At 31.8% G+C, this 21,211-nt stretch overlaps 2 protein-coding genes across 2 annotated transcripts in view; one reads left to right on the top strand and one right to left on the bottom strand.

The window, feature by feature from the left end:
• The window catches only part of LOC148627301 (uncharacterized), a 69,381-nt gene that overhangs the window by 46,363 nt on the left and 1,807 nt on the right, over nt 1-21,211 (bottom strand). The gene's annotated exons all lie outside the window — the stretch shown is intronic.
• LOC148627302 (uncharacterized) lies at nt 4,244-17,624 on the top strand. The gene is made up of 4 exons (XM_088571262.1): nt 4,244-4,697; nt 11,559-11,685; nt 13,550-13,649; nt 14,406-17,624. The coding sequence occupies exons 1-4, from the start codon at nt 4,588-4,590 to the stop codon at nt 14,483-14,485; spliced, it is 417 nt and encodes a 138-aa protein (XP_088427388.1). The 5' UTR covers nt 4,244-4,587; the 3' UTR covers nt 14,486-17,624.

Here is a 21,211-nt window from a genome sequence, read left to right as displayed (position 1 = left end):
GTTCCGTGGGTTGTCAATCCGGTAAGACATGAAAGTTATCGTGTCTCATGTGTAAAACGTCACATTGGAGACAATCTTAAAATGTTTGTATTGATGATATTAACAAAGGCTAAAATACATTTCCTATATAAGGCATACTTACCGCTCTTCTCATTCCCAATGTCTCTTTCCCCTTTCATATTTAGCACCGATTCATACGTAATAAACAACGGATAACGATATTGATTTATTATCATTTTCATTTCAAACAATATTTCATATTTAAAAAAAATAATGAAAATTTGATTATCATTAATGTGCGCTCAATCTATACCGAACCCTCAACTCCCATGGACATTCCCTATTGCCTTAAACAATAATAAGTTTATTCCGATGCTGTACCCCTGTCTCATTTTACATAATTCTCTTTTAATAAAGTCAATGTACAATCTACATTCACGACAGTAGTGATCAACTATGAAATATTCACAGTCTGTACAGGTTGGTACTCAGAGAGAGAGAGAGAGAGAGAGAGGTTTTAAAATTATCTCATTTGTCATAAAGTTTTGATTTAAATGTTTGCGTCATGTATTTATAGTATAATTATAGAGGAAAAGCAGAAGAAAGTATATCACTTGCCTGTTAAATTTCAAGTTTATGTGGGTAGATGTAAGTAATCTTTAACTTTAAAGATATTGGTCGCAGATTATAGAAAGACTTATAAGATGAAAGGCAAGACATCAACACGCTGATAAAAAAGAAATGTAACTATACAAGAAATGGTAGTCGAGAACCCATAGTTTGTAAAAGTGTTAAGTTGAGCGCTTCCCTCTTGTGTCAATACCGAGATGAAGGAAGTTCAAGTTAAAAAAAGACAAACTTCAGAAGGTTTGTACTATCCTTAATTAAACACTGTTTTGGTAGATGAGATAAGTGTAACAAACCTAAAAAATATTTAATGATAAAACATCGACTACATGGTAGAAGCTTTGCAAATTTACGTTCCTATTGTATTAGTAATAATTTGGGTGAAGGCTGCCTATTACATGTATGAGTGTAGTGAGCAACAACAACAAAAAAAAAAAAAAAAAAAAAAAAAAATACGTGATTTTATTTAGTTAAATTTATCCATGTATTTAATAAATTGTCAATATTATGATATACGAGTATTATTTATATTTAATCTTCTTATAAAAAAGTTCATTCACCCTATTTTGTTTTTGTCAAGTTATTTAAAAAAAAAACAGACATGTTCTAATAAGTATTATGTAACGTGCATATTCAATAGTCTGCTTCTCGGAATCAGTCTTTTAACAAAAGGAGAAGCTTCCAAAAAGTATTTATTTATAGAGTGTACAAATGTATATACAATTGTGTCATTCAACTTACATCAACCTGTTTCAAAGTATTATGAAATACGAATACATGGAAATTGAGAATTATATTCAATTTTGAAACCATAATATGCGTTGATTAGGATTTTATCAACTTTGACATGATGTAATTCTGAACAGAAATATACGTGACCTTATACACGTTTTTGTAAAGTTCGTGTCAAACGTAATGTCCTAAAATATATTTTCGTTTCCAAAACCAAACCTTTGCAAAAGGAGTTTTTTTTCAAATATGCAGTATCGGGACGACATATTTCCTTTTACACAAGATACTGAAGTTTTGTTTTCAAATTAACTTTGATATTGAAAATGGAACTTATCAGTGTTCTAAATGAAGAAAACTCACTGTTTAATGGTAACAATTATCCGACATTGGAAAAGTTTGTCGGAAATGTTTTAAAGAACCTATTAAGTTGGTTTTTGACAAATCAAAGACTGTGAAAAAGTGAATATTGTAGATAATCCAGCTTTTCGTGACGAATGCGATTCGGGCAATCTTATAGTGCTTACCAGTTTCATTTCGGATTTTAATGGTACTATGTTTTTCAAAGTTGGCCTGATGTCGTGTGTACTTCAAGAACTGTTGTCTACTAAAGAGTTAGATTGATGCAAGTGTCGCATTTTATGGAAATTAATTCAAAGAATAACCGTCTTTTCCGAAGAAGTTTAGGTGTCTATTTTTTTTACTGCAAAAATAAATTATTTTTTTACAACAACTAATGGCTTTCCCTTTGTGGTATTGCTCGGTGTGTTTTGTGTAAGTTTTAGAAAGCAGCTACCAGCGAAAACAAAATAATTTGATCATTACTGGATATAAAATCAGTCAAGTTGCCAGGTTGACGTTGCGTATTTACTGCATGCCTGTTTGGAATCGAAAAAAAGTATTGTTTAAGAATATTTTCTTGAATTAAAATAGTACCACAATATGAACATCCAAACACATATCGAATCATGACAAATTCCCGACCGTCTTTTTTGGAGCCAAGATGTCTTGATTGTTGAAACATAAATAGATCTTGTTTCAAGATATGTAGCACTATGAATTGGCTTTTGTAGTAAATGTGCAGCTTGGTGGGAACTGTTTATAAGTACATCTCCTTTTTGTTTAAAAAATAGCTAATTTGACAAATTGTTAGATAAGTATACATAATTACCGCTTCTATAATAAATGAATATTAAGGAAGATGCAATAAAATCAAGATAAAATCATCCGCAGTTATAACTTAAACATCTTTTAATGATTGTCACGTGGTTGATTATTACCAATGTAACACCAACGCCCTCCATGTATAGACATTCTTCTTCCTTCGCCGGACTTAACTTTCAATGAGCAGCAATTGTTTACCATTACGGAGGTTAATAAACTCACTTTCGGTTTCCAGTGAGGAGGTACCAGCTGTTCATTTTTTTGTGTGCATTTTTTCTTAGTTCTTTCTGGATGGACGATATATTCTTTGTGTGTGGTCTCTTATGTTTTTCGATGTTCACAAACTGGTTTGTTCCATCAGTCATGCTCTTGTTGCCTCTTTTGCGTGCCTAAAACATTTGTTTAAAGATCCAATAAACAAATAACAATATAAATATGAAAATAAAATATGGAATCCTTTTAACTGCTTTACTTTATTGCTATATAAACACAAATACTATTATTAAGGTTAAGTTTAAGTGTTTTGAAAACTAATGTTTTTTCCTTATTTCTTCCTACTAAGACACAGAGACGAATGAGAATGTCGTGGAATTATCTACCAGTATCGAAACTACGCAGACTTTTTGTATCGCGCTAGTACTCAAACAAATAGGCTTTTAGAACAGGGTTATATTGCTACAGAAGTTTTATGGTCGTCATCTTGAACTCTCGTGGATCGTTATGGTGTATCCATCTGCACCATGAAATCTGATTTATTCAACGGATCATAGTTTTCCTTTCCTCGTTTGTCTCCCCCGGACTTGACTTTTTATGAGCAACTCGGCGGGTGTTTCTAGAAAAGCAGAAGACGCTTACCCTATCGGTGCACCTGGTCCAAGCTCCCAGTTTTTAGTGGAGTCCGAGTTGCTCATTTGCTTTTGTTACTTCGTATGTTTGATTTTAGTTACTTTATGTTCTTTGTTGTGTATGTCTGTTTTCCATGTCTGGTCTTTGTCCCTGGATTGCATTCTTTTGATTACCGCTATAACCTTGGTTCCCTTGATTATTCATCCATAAAGCAATCAAAGGTTTCATAGAGTTATATATATTACAAAATTAAGAGTTTATGAAATGACCATTAAAATATTAAACAGAAAGGATAAATTAAATAAAATAATGATATATCTTATTTATTTATTATTTTTTGGTGAAATTCTGATTACTTCAGCGTTAACCAGCAACATTGTCCATTTTGTATAGTCTAACTTGGTATTTAATCCACTTCCCCGACCCTTCAGTGGGGTATCTAAACATATGCAAATTACAAATGGTGCAATCGATTGACAGTTCACAGTATTGTTCCGCATTAAAAAAATGTTGATTTCATATTATTGAACAATATATTGTGATTTTGCTTTTATTTTCTGACGTTTTTCTTATTTCGTCTACCCTGGATTTGGCTTTTTATGACTTTCTAGAAAAGCAGAGGACTACTATTGCACCGGTGCACATGTGTTAAGGACTAATATGATAAAAATATGTTTTTTTTGTACTTTTAAAATACATGAAATCACCATTTGAAAACCATTTTCTTTTCATATATTAAAACATATAAATTTGTTTGTGGAATATCGTGTGCTTCATTTTACCTTAAAACTCGTTCGTCCTTCAAAATTTATTTTCGGAATGTTTGTAAATAGCACTGATTCAATACTTGGAAGATATTCAATTTTTTTTTCAAATACATTCACATTCACGTCAACACAGGATTGTTTGTTAGGGTTTGACTATATTATAGACTAAATTGGATACTTTTTTCAGTTCTTTTTTGTTTTTATTTCTAGAACACAACCTTTGCAGGTTTTTTAAAACAAATTTGCAGTATTGTGAACACTTATTTTCATAAACGCTAGACATTGAAGCTTTGTTTTCAAATAAACTTGAAATGGAACTTATCAGTGTTCAAAAAGAAGAAAACTTAATGTGTAATAACAAATATCCGACATTGGAAAAGTTTGCCTTAAATGTTTTTAAGTACCTTATAAAGTTGGTTTTTAACAAATCAAAGAATATGAAAAAGTGAATATTATGGAAAATCCAGCCTCAAGTGACGAAAGTTATACGGACACTCTTCTAGTCCTTACTAGTTTCATCTCGGTTTTGGATATTATTACATTTCATAAAGTTGGGCTGTTGGCGTGAGTACTTCAATGATTGTTTATCTACTAAAAATGCTAGATTGATTCAAATTTCGCCTTTTAAGATAATTTGTTCAAAGAATAACGGTCGTTGAAAAAAAAAACAGTTTAAAACAGTCAATATTCCACTCTAAAAGTAAATTATCTATTCAATTAATGGCTTTTCATTTCATTTGCTGGATTGTTCATGTGAGTTACTGCGAGTTTTAGGAAACAGCTATAAGCGAAAATAATTTATTTCGAATAAAAACATGGAACCTTAAAGATAAGATAATTAATCAGTTGTACTTTACTGAAAAATTCTACAATGGGTCGTTTTTAAATAGTTTTACATTTCCTTCAGACGGGATTCAAACAACTAAATATTAAATTTGAAGTTTAAAATTGTTATACATACATGTACATCATTAAACATCATTATGGGTTTGTCCTGTATGATTTCGAAGATTTATCATTTCTTTTAGGCAAAGGTGATCATTAGATTACCAATTCATATTTAGTTTTCGGTGTTTGTAACATAGATTTGTGAATCAAGCACAGTAAACTACAGCTGGATTTTTAACTTTCACTTCCTTTGTAGGTTAACATAAAAAAAATACTTTCTATGTTTTCATTTAAACAATACATTATTCAGTAAAGTTGCGTATTTACTTTATGCCTGTTTCGAAATTATAGACTAATTTAGAACTTCTCTGAAATAAAACAGTACCATGATAGAAATATTAAAATACATATGGAATAAGGAAAAATACTAGACAAGTTCCTGGCTGTCTTTCTTTTATTTTGTGCCAAATGTTCCCATGGTTGACATCAAAGGAAAATAAATCAAATCAATAATATAATAACTATAATACAAAGTATAAAACAAGTCCATCGGAATAATAAGAGTAATCAAGGGAACCAAGGTTATAGCGGTAATCAAAAGAATGAAATCCAGGGACAAAGACCAGACATGGAAAACAGACAGACGCAACAAAGAACATAAAGTAACCAGAATAATGCATACAAAGTAACAAAAAAGACTGAGCAACTCGGATTCCACTAAAAACGTGGAGCATGGACCAGGTGCACCGGTAGGGTAAGCGTCCTCTGCTTTTTTTTTTTTTTTTTTTTTAGAAACACCGAGTTGTTTATTAAAAGTCAAATCCGGGGTAGACGAAAAAGGAAAGGAAAACTATGACACGTTGAACAAATCAATTTTCATAGTTCAGATGGATACACCGTAACGAGCCAAAGTTCATGGTATGAATTATTTGGCTGCATCAACTGTCAGTTAAAATTCAAATGTTTAACTATCAATAGTTTGATATATGCCGTAAGTTGATAAGACTCGTGTGTTATTCATTTTTGTCAGGACATTACATTTATCTTGGTCATTTTAGACTATTTTGATTTAATATCATTCGAGATAAACGTATTCCAACTCTATTTACACCTAGTATGGTATTCGATACATGTATATCAGCTATTTATGAGAAATTACTGTTTTTAAGAGGAAATATTAGACTTTTTTCGTTAATGTGGTGTTATTTTAAAGCGATTGCATAACAAACTGTGTGCTCGTGTAATGCAGTTCATGTTATCGGTAATATTAAATATGTTCGATGATAAATTTTGGAAAATTTTAAACCTGAGAAGTTTTATTTAGTTAATATCATTTAACGAAACATATAATCAAAATTATAATTATGTTCAATTAATTTTACAAATATCCTGTGTAATATAGTGTTTACATGTATTTTTTGTTTGTGTTTTTTTTTTTTAAATTAAAAGATATTAAACTGACCTACGTGTGTTGCATGGTCTATTTCAACGCACGTGGAGATTTTATTTTAATAAAAAATGTCTTAACTGATTTGGAGCTGGCATGTCAGTTAACTGATAGTAGTCCTTAGTTTGTACATTTGTGTAATTTATATTCAGTTTCTTTATTTCCGTCGCAACAAGGGACTCAAATCTTTTTAAACTGGTTTTTAGGTGTGTTTAATTTTGCGGAAATATTTTCCTGCAGTGGCCAGAATTTAAGGGGCAAGGGTTGTGATCACGCCAAAGTGCTTTAACCCCGCCACATTTTTTGCGCCTGACAGCGTCCCGAATCGGGAATTTGTGCCATCTTTATGTCTTGTATCGTTTTCACCTTTAGTTTATTTATATGTTACTTGATTATATAGGGGTAACGATTTCGTTGTGTAATGATGTTTTGGGGCCAGCTGCAGCCTGTCCTGTGGTTTTAGAGTTTCCAGGTCGTTCATGGAGACCAAAGAGTGGCCTTGGGCTGACATTTTCATCCGGTTGGGGTTGTTGTCTCTTTTACATACACACCATACCTATTCTCGTTATATCTTATGACTAAGACCTTTTCGAGCGAGTGTTGTTCTGTATATTAGAAAGTAGATTTTGCACTGTGTGAATGAAATGAACGACAATGCCGGATCCAGATTTTGTGAAACGGAAGGTGTTCAATACGGAAATTTCTATCATTTGCTCATTTTTCCACAACTTGCACACAATTTTCAAACGAAAAGACGAATCCCCCTCCCGGAACCCCTTTTCTGAATCAAACTGATACGGATCAAAATGAATTACAAAAAAAAAAAAAAAATGCTTTACACATGTAATTTTTTTGTTAATTTTGTAGTGGTATCTGGCCCGAGGTTGTTTATATACAAAGCGATAGTTCATTCTTCTCACTATAAACATATTCACAAGTGAAAATACATACTTTTTAACGTTTTTGACAGGTCGAGTTTACAAGGCAACGCTGGTAAAAAAACAAGCGGGTGGTGCTCATAATGAAATAGAAATTATTTTTTCTGCACGAAGGAGTTACATTATGCAAATGTACATGTATTATTTAAGTGCTTAGCTTTGGCAAAGCGTATACGTATGCATTCAAACACCCATTGAATTTTGCATTTTCTTACTGTGCCATAGATCTGCAAAATTTCCCTTCATTCTGTTGCACCTGTAACTCAATTAGCATGTTTTATGTTTGTCTTTGTTTGGTACTGAAATTTCCCATTTTGAACATTTAACTAGATTTCTGTATTTCGTTTTACTATCCTTGTTTTAAGACATGTAATGTTAAACTATAATTTGGAAGTCATTAGTCTTTTTATCACAATAGAAACATAATAAAAAATCATGCCTGTCCTGCAAAATAATGTATGGAGATACGTTCAGAACCAGAAAAACAATGATTAGCACCTATTATTCTTCTACAACTATGCAAATTGTAGTAAAAAAGAGTTAGAAGGATGTGTCTTGTTAGTTTTTAAACATAGCCTTAACTTTTCATTGTTATATATATCGTAGAATAATAAAAACAAAACTAACCGCATCTGCAATACATTTTTGTGCTCTAAAACGATTTAGACTTTCACATCAACCGCATTAAAAGTTACACATTCTCTAAATCATTACAAACTTGAAATTGATAATGTTTCTACGAGTTGTTTTTACAAAGAAGATACAAATGGAAGTCATTTTTGTGTTAATATAGACTTGCCCGTTTACAATAAAAAAAAAACAAACAAAAATTGTGAAATTTAAAATGAAAAAAAGATAATTTCTTTACTTTGAACTAGAAATTCTCCCAATCTACAAGAATTATTTCAATATTCGTATCATTTGCTAATGAGAAAAGCTTTAAATGAGGGAATGGTATAAGGTCTACTTGAAAAACAGTTACCACTTTTCCTAAGGATTCATTAATTTTCGTGTAGCGGGTTATCATCGCGGTGTGCCAATTTTGTGTACCTTAGTTGTCTGACTTAAAACGTCAAAATAATTCGGAAAAATATTTACTCGTGGTTTAAGAACTTAATGCACCACTCGGAATTTGCCAAAAACAAAGTTTTTTACGCATATCTTTTTGACTCAAAATAACCAGAAAACGGTAGATAGATAAATATAAAAAAAATAATAATTATGAATCTATATTATTGAAGGAAGTGTCAATTCATCTTTCAAAGATATTGTCCGCAGTGAAGGCTGGACTGCAAGCTTATTATAATACCATACACTCTCGTTGTGGCAATAATCATATTTGGATACTTAAAAAAAACATTTACTTCAAAAATCTTTTTACTTCCCGCAGCTTTTCGGAAATTAGTTTTCTCCAAACTTTTGACTTCTCAACTCTTTACACTAAGTTACCACATGACAAACTGAAATCTCGTGTGAAAGGACTTATTCGTAAATGTTTTGCTGTTTCAAAAAGTTATGTTGTTCTTGGTTTCAAATCTATATAGTTATCTAAAACATCACAGAAGGGCAAAGTGTGTTACACAGAAAAGCAGTTTTGCAATATGCTTGATTTCTTTGCTTGATTTATGTACATATTTGATATATTTGGAGGAGCTATTTTTCTACAACACGTTGGAATTCCAATGGGCACTAACTGAGCTCCTCTCGAGTCATACGAGATTGAATTTCTTCAGAACCTCGTAATGAATAAAAATTTAAAAGATGCTAAATCATTTAAATTTACATACAGATATATTGATGATGTATTGTCCATCAACAACCTTTTTTGAAAATGGTTACCGTCAATATATCCACCAGAGCTCGAGATCAAGGAGACTACAGAAACAGCATGTTCTGCATATTTTTTGGACCTACATCTCGAATTTGACAACAGTGATCATCTCAGCGCTGAAATTTATGATAAAAGAGACGACTTTAATTCTAATGTTCCTTACCTGTGCAGCAACATCCTTTTATCTCCTACATATGGTGTTTATATTTAACAATTGATTCGCTACGCTAGAGCAAGTAATAACTACTTCGATTTTCTTCAACACCATAAATATCTGCGTAATAGACTCCTGAATCAGCGGTATGAGGAAATGCGTCTTAAAAGATCTCTTAACAATTTTTTTTAGATATCAGTCCTTGGTTGAAAGATACCCAGTTTGTGACAGTAGCATGCATTTGCTTTTAAATCACAACTTATATAGTCACGCCGCAATGAAAAAAGGAGGTTTAGCGCGCTGTAAAACCTAGATTTAACCAACCAATTGGGTTGAATTGCCTGTACCAAGTCAGGACCATTGCGGTACCAACTGCTCCGGTGGTGTAATATCTGTTATGCCAGATTTATTTTGGACTTGCCTTAATTATGAATCGGATTATTGTTCGATAATTTTGTTGTTAACCTTGTAAATAAGGCTATCTGAACACTAAATATGGCAGTAGAAAGATCTATAAAAAGAAACATTACCATAGTTGTTCTGTAAAACTGATAAAATGACAAATGAATGCAGTAAATTAATTGATATGAAATTATTCTAAGTAGTGCAATTGCAAATGCTTCCGTTTATTGAAAGAAGTCTACATGGAGGAGGTGTATTACGACACCAAGTTATATTCGCACCAACGTTGAGAAGAACTATTTTCATTTATCCCCTTCAATTCTAGCTCCCCTGGCCAAAGGCAAAGTTAGATTTTTTTCATCACTTGGCGTCCTATTTTGGTCGTCGACGTCAACATTTTTTAACAAACATAAATTTCAAACATATTTTCCTCTTCAACTACAAGAAATATTCAATCAAAAAATCGATACCTAATATAGAATATAGATGGTCAGACTGAAGTTTTCCTCATATGTCTCCAAAAGAATCAGAAATAGCAAAAGTCTAAAATACAAATGTTCAGCATGATGGAGTCCATATGTGGTCAAATTTTTACGAAAACATGTTCAACCATGTTGGAGAAATTGCCCTTTTTAGACGTTGTTTTTTGCTATTTTAAGATATTACTTTCAAAAATACTCTCCAGTGAAACTACTAGAAAGAATTCAATGGAAGTTAGTATGATTGCTATTTAGTGTATTTTGCACAAATTGATCGTTGGAAGCAGTTTTTCGTATTTATCTCCTAAACCACTACTAAGATGAATGAAAGTGCTCAGCATGAGGACTATCTTTAGGCGAATTTTCGTTGGAGTTATTGTCCTTTTTGGTTTGTTGGTTTTTGTTTTTGATGTTATGAAGAAGAAAAAATCGTCGCTATAACCATTGAACAGAATTCAATGAAATTTGATATTAATGTTCTTTAAAGTAGGCTGAAGGCTGAACAAAATGACCGTTTAGATTTTTTATCTGAAAAAATACGCCTAATTTTTCAAAATAAATGTAGCTTTTCAAGCCAGATTAGCGATTCAGGCTCTAGTTATGGACATGCCAGAATGTTTTGGATTTTTACGATAATCAATGCATATTGCAAAGTGTACACGTCTCATGTATTTGTTGTCAGTGATGAATGTTTGTATCTGTTTAAGCAATTTCAGTTTCAATTGAGTAAAACGGCAAAAGTTTTACTCAAACACCAACTCTTAAACTTATTTATCTCCGATTACAACAAAGTGACATGTTAGCCACAGATAATACGCCCATTTCCATTATTCTTGGTCAAACTTTGCTCAAATTTCTCCATTTCTTCTAAAGAGTGGTCAAGGGAACCAAGGTTATAGCGGTAATCAAAAGAATGTAATCCAGGGACAAAGACCAGACATGGAAACAGACATACATAACAAAGAACATAACGTAACTAAAATCATATATGCAAGATAACAAAAGCAAATGAGCAACTCGAACTCCACTAAAACTGGGAGCATGGAGCAGGTGTACCGGTAGGATAAGCGTCATGCGCAGAATTTTTATGGACGATATGTCTACCAATGCATCATCAGGATTCCAGACTTATCGTTTACTACTCCTTTAAAGTATTTTCTTTCGATTTATGTGTTGTTGTGATTTATTTTGCCTGTCCTTTTAATTTTCAACTTTCATGTACTATTTTCACACCAATCAATTAACGTATAATATTAAGAAATAATTAAATTATATGCATTTTCCAGAGAGGGATGGAAGCATCTGACAGAAGGAGACATGATCGCAATAGGAGTCCTGTTAGTGTTTACTGTGGTTATCCTGTTAGTAGATATGTGGAGGATTTTCATAAAAAAGGGGCAGAAATCAAAGCAGGTATTTAATTATTGAAACAAAAACCAGCGGTCGTTCTTTGTACTGTACCCTTGTATTACATTTTTTTTTACTAAATTTATTCCAACACCACAACCTATCGCCATTTTTAGTTCTTAGACACAACATATACTGACTTACATTACAAACCATTTATTTTTTATCGCAAGGAAACCCTTGGAGAATTGCTAATTATTCAGGCGCGCCCCCGGATTGTGCTGATCATTTCTGAACTTTAGTTTTTTTTCATTATTTGTAAAATTTTCTGCTTCTTCATTTAAATGATTTTCTTTCTTTCAATCATTCTTTTTTCCTATAACCACCAATCCTTTCCTCTTGGATGCTTAAGTTTTCTATTTTTTGATAACCAAAAATGTTCTGTTTGTCGAGAATGCATAAAAATTAAAATAAATGGAGACATGCACTGATAATTAGTGTATTATTCAGACAGCATACTGAAATTTGATAATTGAGATGACTGATATGTTTGTCCTTAGACACAGTAATACCCACTAAAAACTCATTCAGTACACGTGTAATTGAAGTCTGATATCTGATGGCTTTGACAAACAACGGACGACACTTCTTCGGATTCTTATTTTAGAACAGGAAAAGTAAAAATTGAAATACAGATGGGTTAATTTTGACCAAATGTCCATGTCAGCTAGCTTATGCCATATTGTAGCGCTAGTCATCGTTCGTTAAATTAAAACAAAGAAAAGCCTTATACTATAAAACAATGTAACATTTTTGTCGCAATAAAGTTTGTAACCAAGGCGAATTGGACGCCGTAGCTAATAATAATACTTTGAATGAATTCTCTATAGAATGACATATGTCTTAGCACCAATAGTTCTATAATTTAATCTTTTTTATTTTGTCGGCTCATAATGTGACTCCTTGCCTTGAAGGATTTTCTGCATTCTCCCTTTTCACACAGTTTTTCGAACTTAGACATCAGAATTATTTTCTGATAACTCTGCGTAATCATTTGGGATATAACAGAAAAAAGAAACAAACCTATGACGACTTCATCCTGTAAGAGGTCCTGTCCTATTCTATCAAATTCTACAATTTTCAAACTGTTTATATCTCAGAAAATATTCACCGAAGGATTAAACTCTTAAAGCTGCATTCGGTGCCAAATTTGTTCAATTCTTTAATCTTGGTAAAAAAAAATGACAATAACGGATACACAGGTAAGCACGTGTTTTGTTTTCATTTCTTTTCATCTATTTCTTAAATAGTTTTCAAGTAAATAATGACCATATATATACCATTATATCACAATCCGTAAATTTCAAAAGGATCCTTGCGTTATACTCGAACATTTTTTTTCTTTTACGGCTTGAGTCCGTCCGTATTCCTTGCCGTTGAATAACTACTGTCGCTTTGCAATCAGATTTGTTATTAAAGAAGCGACCCTTACAGCACATGCGCGGATTAAGGTCACTATGAGTCACATGCATACGAACTTATCTAGGTCGATTTTTTGTCTTTCAAGACAACAAATATATAGACACCTATTTCATGTATTTAATGCATTTTATTTGTGGATATCAAATGACATTGTACAAGAAAAGTACAATTTAGTGGAAATAATTCAACATAAACAAAAAATTACGAAAACGACAGCTAATTATTCAGGAATTTTTATTCCTATTGGTCAATGTAAACATATTAGTCAAAAGTGGGCATGTCTAAAAAATTGAAGCCTTTTGTTTGTAATGACATTCTAGGACAATGCTGTTGTTTGAATGAAATCGGGAAGCCGTTTGAATAAAAAACAGTATTAACTAAATTTTAGCTTATGCATTGATATTAATTGTATTTCAAGCACAAATGATTGTCTCATTTTGGTATTCAGGTGTTATTTGAACCCATCAAGTTTATTAACGTTAATGAAAAATGCCCTGTGTGCTTGGAGACTGAAGGAAGAGAAGCAGTACAAATAAAATGCGGCCATGGTCAGTATTCCGTTTTCTTCTATTTGTCGTGTTTTAACAGTTTTTCTTATTCATTTCTGTTCATTTGTCGGATAAGCCATAAATCTTTAGTCACAAAGCAATGTTATTGTCATTCTCAAAATCATTTTTTTTTATTTTAACGAATATTCCAATACTAAAACATTCACTCGTTATGCAACAACTTATATTGATTATTTCAAAGAATCTACGACAAAAAAAACGAAAACAAAAACAAGAAAAGAATAAACCGATATGCACGGCCAGTTTCGATAAACGATCACATCTGTCGTAAATGTTCTGACTTCCTCTTTCATCGGATTTATCCTTTCATGAGTCATAAAGTAGAAACTGTTGTCCCTTTCAGGGCAACGTAGTCCATGTAAACCTAGATTCAACAGGTTCTTCGTGTGTTGCCTTTTTGACATATTTAGCTTTGTTTCGTATACAGATTTTCCGTTTTTACAAAAAATAGGTTTCTGCATTTTTCTTGGATGTCCTTAACGTCATCTAGTTTGTATTTTTTTCTTTCACATAAAAACACACATATATTTTTTTGGCAATTATGGATTAAAATTTATTAAATAGTGGTGTTCTTACTATCAGATCAAGTCTCTAGGTTCTGATTATAAACATAAATCAAGAAATATGTACGTACAATTTTCACTTGTACATATATTTTTATTGCACTAATCGACATTGAATAATAAAACAGTTGAATAATACCGAATGTTCATATGCATTATTGTTATATTTCAGCATTTCATAGGCACTGTATTCAGCAATGTATAGACAAAGAACATTTATCTTGTCCGGTGTGCAGGGCACGAATACAGTAGTGTATACGGAGTCACAAGGACTTTAACAAAACATTAAGTCGATTAATGAATTATGATTTAAAAGTTATTGAACTATAATTAATAACTTAATAAAAAATGTAAATATTTTTAACTCCTAAAAATAGCAACTTTCAGACAGCTAGAGCTTTTCTTCTATATTTGATTAAGTCATTTGCAGTTTTTGTTTTTGTTTTTGTTTTTTTAACATAGATAATAGAACGATGGGTAGCTTAGTTTTCCTGTAAAACAAACAAAGTCTTAATTGTTTGGTAAACGATTTTTAGCATTATCAAGGATATATCTAAGATTTGTTAAGATTTTGAAATATCCAGATAAAAAAAACATTGTTGACATTATGGGAACACAATGCACGTAGAGTAATTAATTTAAAGTAATTTATGTTTTATTTTTGATCCATTGATATCTTTTTTACAAAAATGAATGCTTTTTTAAATTCAGCAATGGTCGTAAAATGATTATGTTTAGAATATTATGAAATCAAGCATATAAATAATCTTGAATCTTCATTAGAAAGCATTATATTGTAAGACATAATCTTTCGGTCAGTTCAATAGAGGTGTAATGAAGCGTATCGAGCGGTCTTGTACTTGATGTTTAGTATGTTATTTATTTTTACTTTTGACTCTCTCATTTAGTTTTTTTGTGTGTATTTTATTATGTTTGAATTTGCTGTGGGTAACAGTCTGGAGCCCCATTAAAGACAAATCACAATAACCAGTTCTGACGTTAGGAATTTTGTGAAATTTAATGGAATGGTCTCAGCTGTAAAGGCATTGAAATAAGCTTCTAAAAGATACAGGTCATCGTGCTTTTAACAAAGATATAGTAGTTAAAAAATTCGTAAAATCGGGAGTTTTGTCATTTTCCGAATTCAGCTCAGATGTCTGATCTTGCCAATATTTTTACAAATGGCACATGCCATACACCATTAGATTGAACATTGTCTGTATTTCATTCATAACATATTAAAAACAAAATACAATGAGTTTTTTCCGCCTAAAAAAGAACCTTTTATTGTTTCCCGCCAAAAGTAAAACTTTTGAACCATACTCACAGTAATCTGAAATACTTCTCACGTTAAGATATTTTTCAAACTTGCGGTATGAAAAGGTATCCATTAGCTGATGTTATAAAATCTTCTCACGTTAAGATATTTTTCAAACTTGCGGTATGAAAAGGTATCCATTAGCTGATATTATAAAATCTTTAAAAAGGATCACCGATCAAATAAGAAAGTAGATCACATTTGTGTACCATTTCTGCAGACCTTTGTTTGGTTATTGGACGTTTCCTACTCCAAATGTTGTGTTCGATAACGTTACGTTATATTCATCGACAGAACGTCTTTAGAAGAAATAGAATATTAAAATGGCAATACGAAACTTCACTGTGAAGAAATAAGCGGAAGACAAAAAGAAGAACATTAAAAATATGTCGGCGCTCTATGCAGAAGAAAAAAAATTCTAAGAAAAAGAAAATAAATTGGCAGACATCCATGTCGGTACATCCTGATTGTAGGGCTGTATTAATTTCCAGTGTTCCTACTCTAATACTTCATAGATTTTTTTGGCAAATGGACGACAATCCATCATGATTTCATGCAAAAAAAGATATACTCAAATTTGAAGGGAGGTGCATTCGCCGGATCCGCCCCTCTGAATCCGCGCCTGGATTAGATACTCCGCATGAAACTTTTTCTCTATTTTTACCTCAGTAAATGTACTAGCAAATTATGTTTTATTTGCAATAATACGGGACTATCTTTAATATTCATCGTTTAAACATCTTGTCGGGATTAGGAAAACTAGCTCACATTCTCCAAGAAAAGAACATTATTACATAGCTCCCATCCAATCCTCGCTGAAATGTTTGATAATCAAATTGACATAACTCCCTCTACAACTATCGGACAATGGTGATTATAATTTTTTTTTCTCAAAATCTAAATATTAGTAACATTTGGTATAAGTTTCTTGGGAATCCGTTGTGAAATTATTGTTGTGAGTTTGTGTAGGACAGACGGATATACGGACGGACGCCTGGCATTTACCGAAGATTTTCCAAAGCGGACCTTGAATCTCAACGTCATATTTCTTCTACCGTCAAATGGAGATAAATCGCGAATTTCGCGCAAAAATAATTTTCTTTTACTATGGAAATCGAAATCAATCAACCACGCCATGACTTTTTCGCATGTCAACTCTCTATAATGCTCGTGTATTCACACTTATCACATCATTAACTATTTGTAAATTTTTAGTACGCAGTCTAACCTGGGCTTTTTATTTGTATTAGCATGAATGCATTCCATACCAGTGACTAAAGGCACAGACACGTTGTTTGAAATTCATAGTTTTAGATTGATTAATAAAAAATAAGTTTTATTTGTTTTTTTTTCCACTGGGCCTCCATATTGTCGGGGCTTTCCGAGCTTGCTTTAGGGTGCGTTTTAGACTAGTAGAAAACCATAAGCAATAATAAAAAAATCTTAGATTCTCATCCAGCTTTTCTGAAAAATTTGGTAGGGCGGGGATGTTTATCATTTGTTAATGGTCCATTGCTGACTATTGCTAGAATTACTTTTCGGATTTTTGGATTTTAGTTACATGCTGGCGCATTTGTTACGCTTCACCATATCCGTTCTTTATCCAATTGACAAAAGAAAATCGTGCATTATAAGTAAATGGATTTTTGCTAAAGAATCCATCATTCAAATATGTTGTCAACAGAATAAACTGGAGTGAAACTGGACTTAACCTTTTCGAGGTTAAGACTTAATTTGCCTTTTTTGGTAGTTACTTCCATGATACTAAAAGTATGCAATAATTACATTTTTATCATTTTAAGGAATGGAAGGAACTCTTACTACTTCGATTTACTACACGAGACAATTATTTTTATATATTTTTTTAAAGTTACATTCAGATTAAAAAATACATTTTGCCAGGGATTAAGTCGTATGGATGTTAATTTAAGAAATTCACAATGTTTTATATGTATTTGCTTGCAGTCTAACATGTGTTTGTTTACTTGCTCTACATTGTATAGGAACACGCCTTCTAAACTATTGTATTATGTTTATATTTGATTTTTTTAAAATAAACCTTGCATGTGAAAAGTATTTTCATGTTAAAAATGACACGAAAAAATCACTTTAAAATAGAAGGAGGTAGGTAGTTTAACACTAGCAATGATAAGATTAATCATTTCAAACAGTTTTAAAAAAATCACAAGTCAACACATGTTAAAGGAGAGTCGAAAACATTTACAAACGGTTTGGATTGAGTTGTGAAATAAACTTCAGCGCACTAAGGGAAACAGAAATAAAATGTTCACACAAATCAATGCCACTAACGATTGGAAACATAATGGGTTGATCAAACTGGAGGAAAAAATAAAGAATTCGCTCCTTCGGTTCATCGTCTAATTCTCGTAAGAAACATTTATTTGTCAGTTAACCATTAGACTTCAAGCAATAGTTAAAAATATTCTTTTAAGTTGCGTGTAAGTTGACTCCATGTCTAGTCGCTTTTCCGTTAAACGTTAACAACGTGATGACCTTTTCTCCTGTTTTTACTTTGACATTTTTTTCCTATTCTGAAATTTTCCATAAAGTAATGAATGAAAAAAAAAAAATACTTGAACATAAAAAATGAAACATTTTAATAACTTCATTAAAATCCACATTTTAACAATTCACAAGATTAAAAGCATCATGGGTTACTTCATACACACGCAAAAACAACGAAACATACTGCTGAGACGGCGTTGTCAAAAAATATGTAAGCAGCCAAGTGTAATGTCCGCTAGTTCATGAAAGAATGAAAAAAACACTGTGCATTGTGAAAACAAATTCAACAACCGTAATGAAAACTTATAAAAACATAAAAGAAATCTTGATTTTCTTAGGTATTTCTCGAGTAGTGCTATAATGCGTAAGGCTATATCAAAATATATATTTGATAAACTAGCGTGCTGGTATATTTGTAACTAATTATAAACAACATGAGATTAAGGAATAAATACATAAAAAATATAAAGTATATAGATATATATTAAAAAGATTGTCCGGCTGAAATGAACAATTATAGCCCTGAAGACTGAAATAAATAATTTATAGCCCTGAGGACTGAAATAGTTTATAGTCAAGGACTTGATTAAACACACACACACACACACACACACACACACACACACACACACACACACAAAATACTTGAAAAATGTCCCTTCTGAATTTTATACTACTGACCTACATACTCCTGCAAAAGTTTACTAACTAATGTACAAGTTAATTCTCTCACGGATGGAATAAATCATGAGAAACTGTCATTATTTGTAATGGCATATACATACTTCATTAAGTTATAAGTTAATTGATATGCTAAACGTGATTTTTTCACAACGATATTATATTGGAATCGTCGTTTTTGTTCATATGTAACATCACCAATTCATATAGATACTTTATATGCCTGTTAGGAATAACTGCTACTATAGCGTTCATGATCTTAAGATAGAAACAGAAATTTAACGTTATAGTTTGGTCGTACCTATATATTAATGTAACAAATAAAACATTTTTTTTCATATCTTGAGATCAGGACTAATATGTCATTATTGATCAGCATTAGGATCAAGTCTTAGCACAAACATCAAACTAAATACGTATGCGAAAAGTATATCTGCGTCAGGAATCTGGAAATTACAATTACCATGGTGATCGTCGAATATCTCACTATTCGGAAGCGTTGATTTGACAAACTCTTTTAGGTAGTACAATACAGTTAGGTCATTTCTGAAAATTTGGTCTCATTTTGTTGAAATAAAGCAGTTTTGAGGCAGTCCGTACAGAAAATTCTAGTGTTTTGTCATAAACGAGTGCATATTTTTGAAACCCTTGGTGTGGAAGATTAAGTCATATATAAGTAATTCAATGATTATTGTTACAAATTCCAGTAGCCATGGTAATATATTAAAAATATTACCGAGTTTTAATACAAATCAGGGGTGCCTTTCCAAAACTAATAGCCAAATACTATGCTTTATAAAATACCAGGCACTTAGACACAACCACAGGCTGAACGCATGCATGGAGTAGGTGGAAAAAGGGTAAAAGTAATAAGACCCTTTTCGATTCATTCTCTCACAATTTTAGTTCCAAAAGTTCGTGCAAAATAAGGTATTTTGAAAATCAGTCATCTGATGCTAAGGAGAGAACCTAATACGGCAGGGGACTGAAACATTCCGGATACCATTCTTCATTTAAATAACACCTGTTTATCATAACATATATTACATCTGTCTATGTATAAATGCTTAACTACAATTAAACAACAAATCCACCAAATTTCAACTTTTGATTTTAAGTTATACAAAATTTGACGGGGGTAACTTGGTGTGCGAAACAGTGCGCATTAATATAACTGTATAGTGCACCCTTAACTAATGTGTCTCTGCTTGGAACCCATTATTATCCATTCCCTTTTGACAGATATGTGTTTTATATGTTACTGATCTAGCATTTAGGCTAAAAAAACTGTATGTTTCCTGCTACTCGACCTACACTAACATTTCTTTTACATTTCATGTTAAACTGTTAAATTCAATGTAAAATGAAATCAATCGACCTAATACACTTTGATTGGTAATTTAAGTAAAATCGTATATTGTCGGCATTATGAAAAGGTAACGTGTTAAAATCTCATGTATATAATTTCAAAAATATAAAAAAGAACTTTTTCCGACAAAAGTACACTATTTAATCACTGAACAAAATTGCGTCTAAATATGGTTGCATTTCAGTGCATTACTAATGATTAAGAGAGAATATGATACCGTAGAATATTACAACGTATATCTAAATATTCTGTACTGAATAACAAATAAAATAAACAGAAATAAATGTACAAGTTCATGCCTGAAATATAAGACAAAACATCTAACACATTGCTGATATTGCAATTTCAAAAATGGGCTATCATTCATGACTATTCAACAAAAGTACATTATTTAATTTAGCCATATACATGTACAATACGTGTGCTGTTTACATACTTTGTACATGTACACAATGTTGTTGCTCTCCAAATTTCATAGTTACTGTAAATTTCACATAACTCTTTGGAAAAAAATACACGTTTCTTACAAGGACTTGTTATAGTTGGATAACCCGACTCCGTTGGTCAAAATAAGTATCCTCAGATAGAAAAAATCAAAACAACAATTGCTGGACATGTTTTGTTTCTATACACGTAGCCTGGATATTCTTTGATTCAATTTCGAAAAAAAAATTTGATTGTAACAGCTAACCCATTCCGGTGCAAAGGTGAAATTCTCGGTCATGTGTATATCTAATTATCATCTGACTTCTGTGAGGAATGCATCATACATAGGAGAACATTAGTCAGTTTTGTTTATTTTATAAGGGTGTACAGTAAACCACTATGGCAAACTTATAAAAGGAATATTATACCATAAATGGAATGTTGAGCTGATTTGAATATGAAAGTAAACACCCTTGACATGACATTGAAGATCCACATGCGCAGGTCCATGTTCTTCGTTACAAAATGTTAAGAATTTCTGATTGTATCGGTAATATGTTGCACCGGAATAAGTTTAACAACTACAACATAACATTTTAATCCAGTTGACATCAGTTATGTTAAATTTGTTCTGTTCTTTTTTGAAAAGCCAACAACA

The sequence above is a fragment of the Perna viridis genome, chromosome 1, assembly GCF_037379345.1.
Source record: "Perna viridis isolate PV_CMFRI_1.1 ecotype Kerala chromosome 1, ASM3737934v1, whole genome shotgun sequence".
NCBI lineage: Eukaryota > Metazoa > Mollusca > Bivalvia > Mytilida > Mytilidae > Perna > Perna viridis.
Note: the sequence above shows the minus strand (reverse complement) of the source record. Positions and strands in the feature narration are given on the sequence as shown.

What these genes read in the sequence shown, in the direction of transcription:
- LOC148627302 (XM_088571262.1), top strand. Translation starts at nt 4,588, where the DNA reads ATGGAAAATCCAGCCTCAAGTGACGAAAGTTATACGGACACTCTTCTA. An exon ending in AGGGGCAGAAATCAAAGCAG is followed by an intron (nt 11,686 to 13,549) that starts GTATTTAATTAT and finishes TTTGGTATTCAG; the next exon opens with GTGTTATTTGAACCCATCAA. An exon ending in ACAAATAAAATGCGGCCATG is followed by an intron (nt 13,650 to 14,405) that starts GTCAGTATTCCG and finishes GTTATATTTCAG; the next exon opens with CATTTCATAGGCACTGTATT.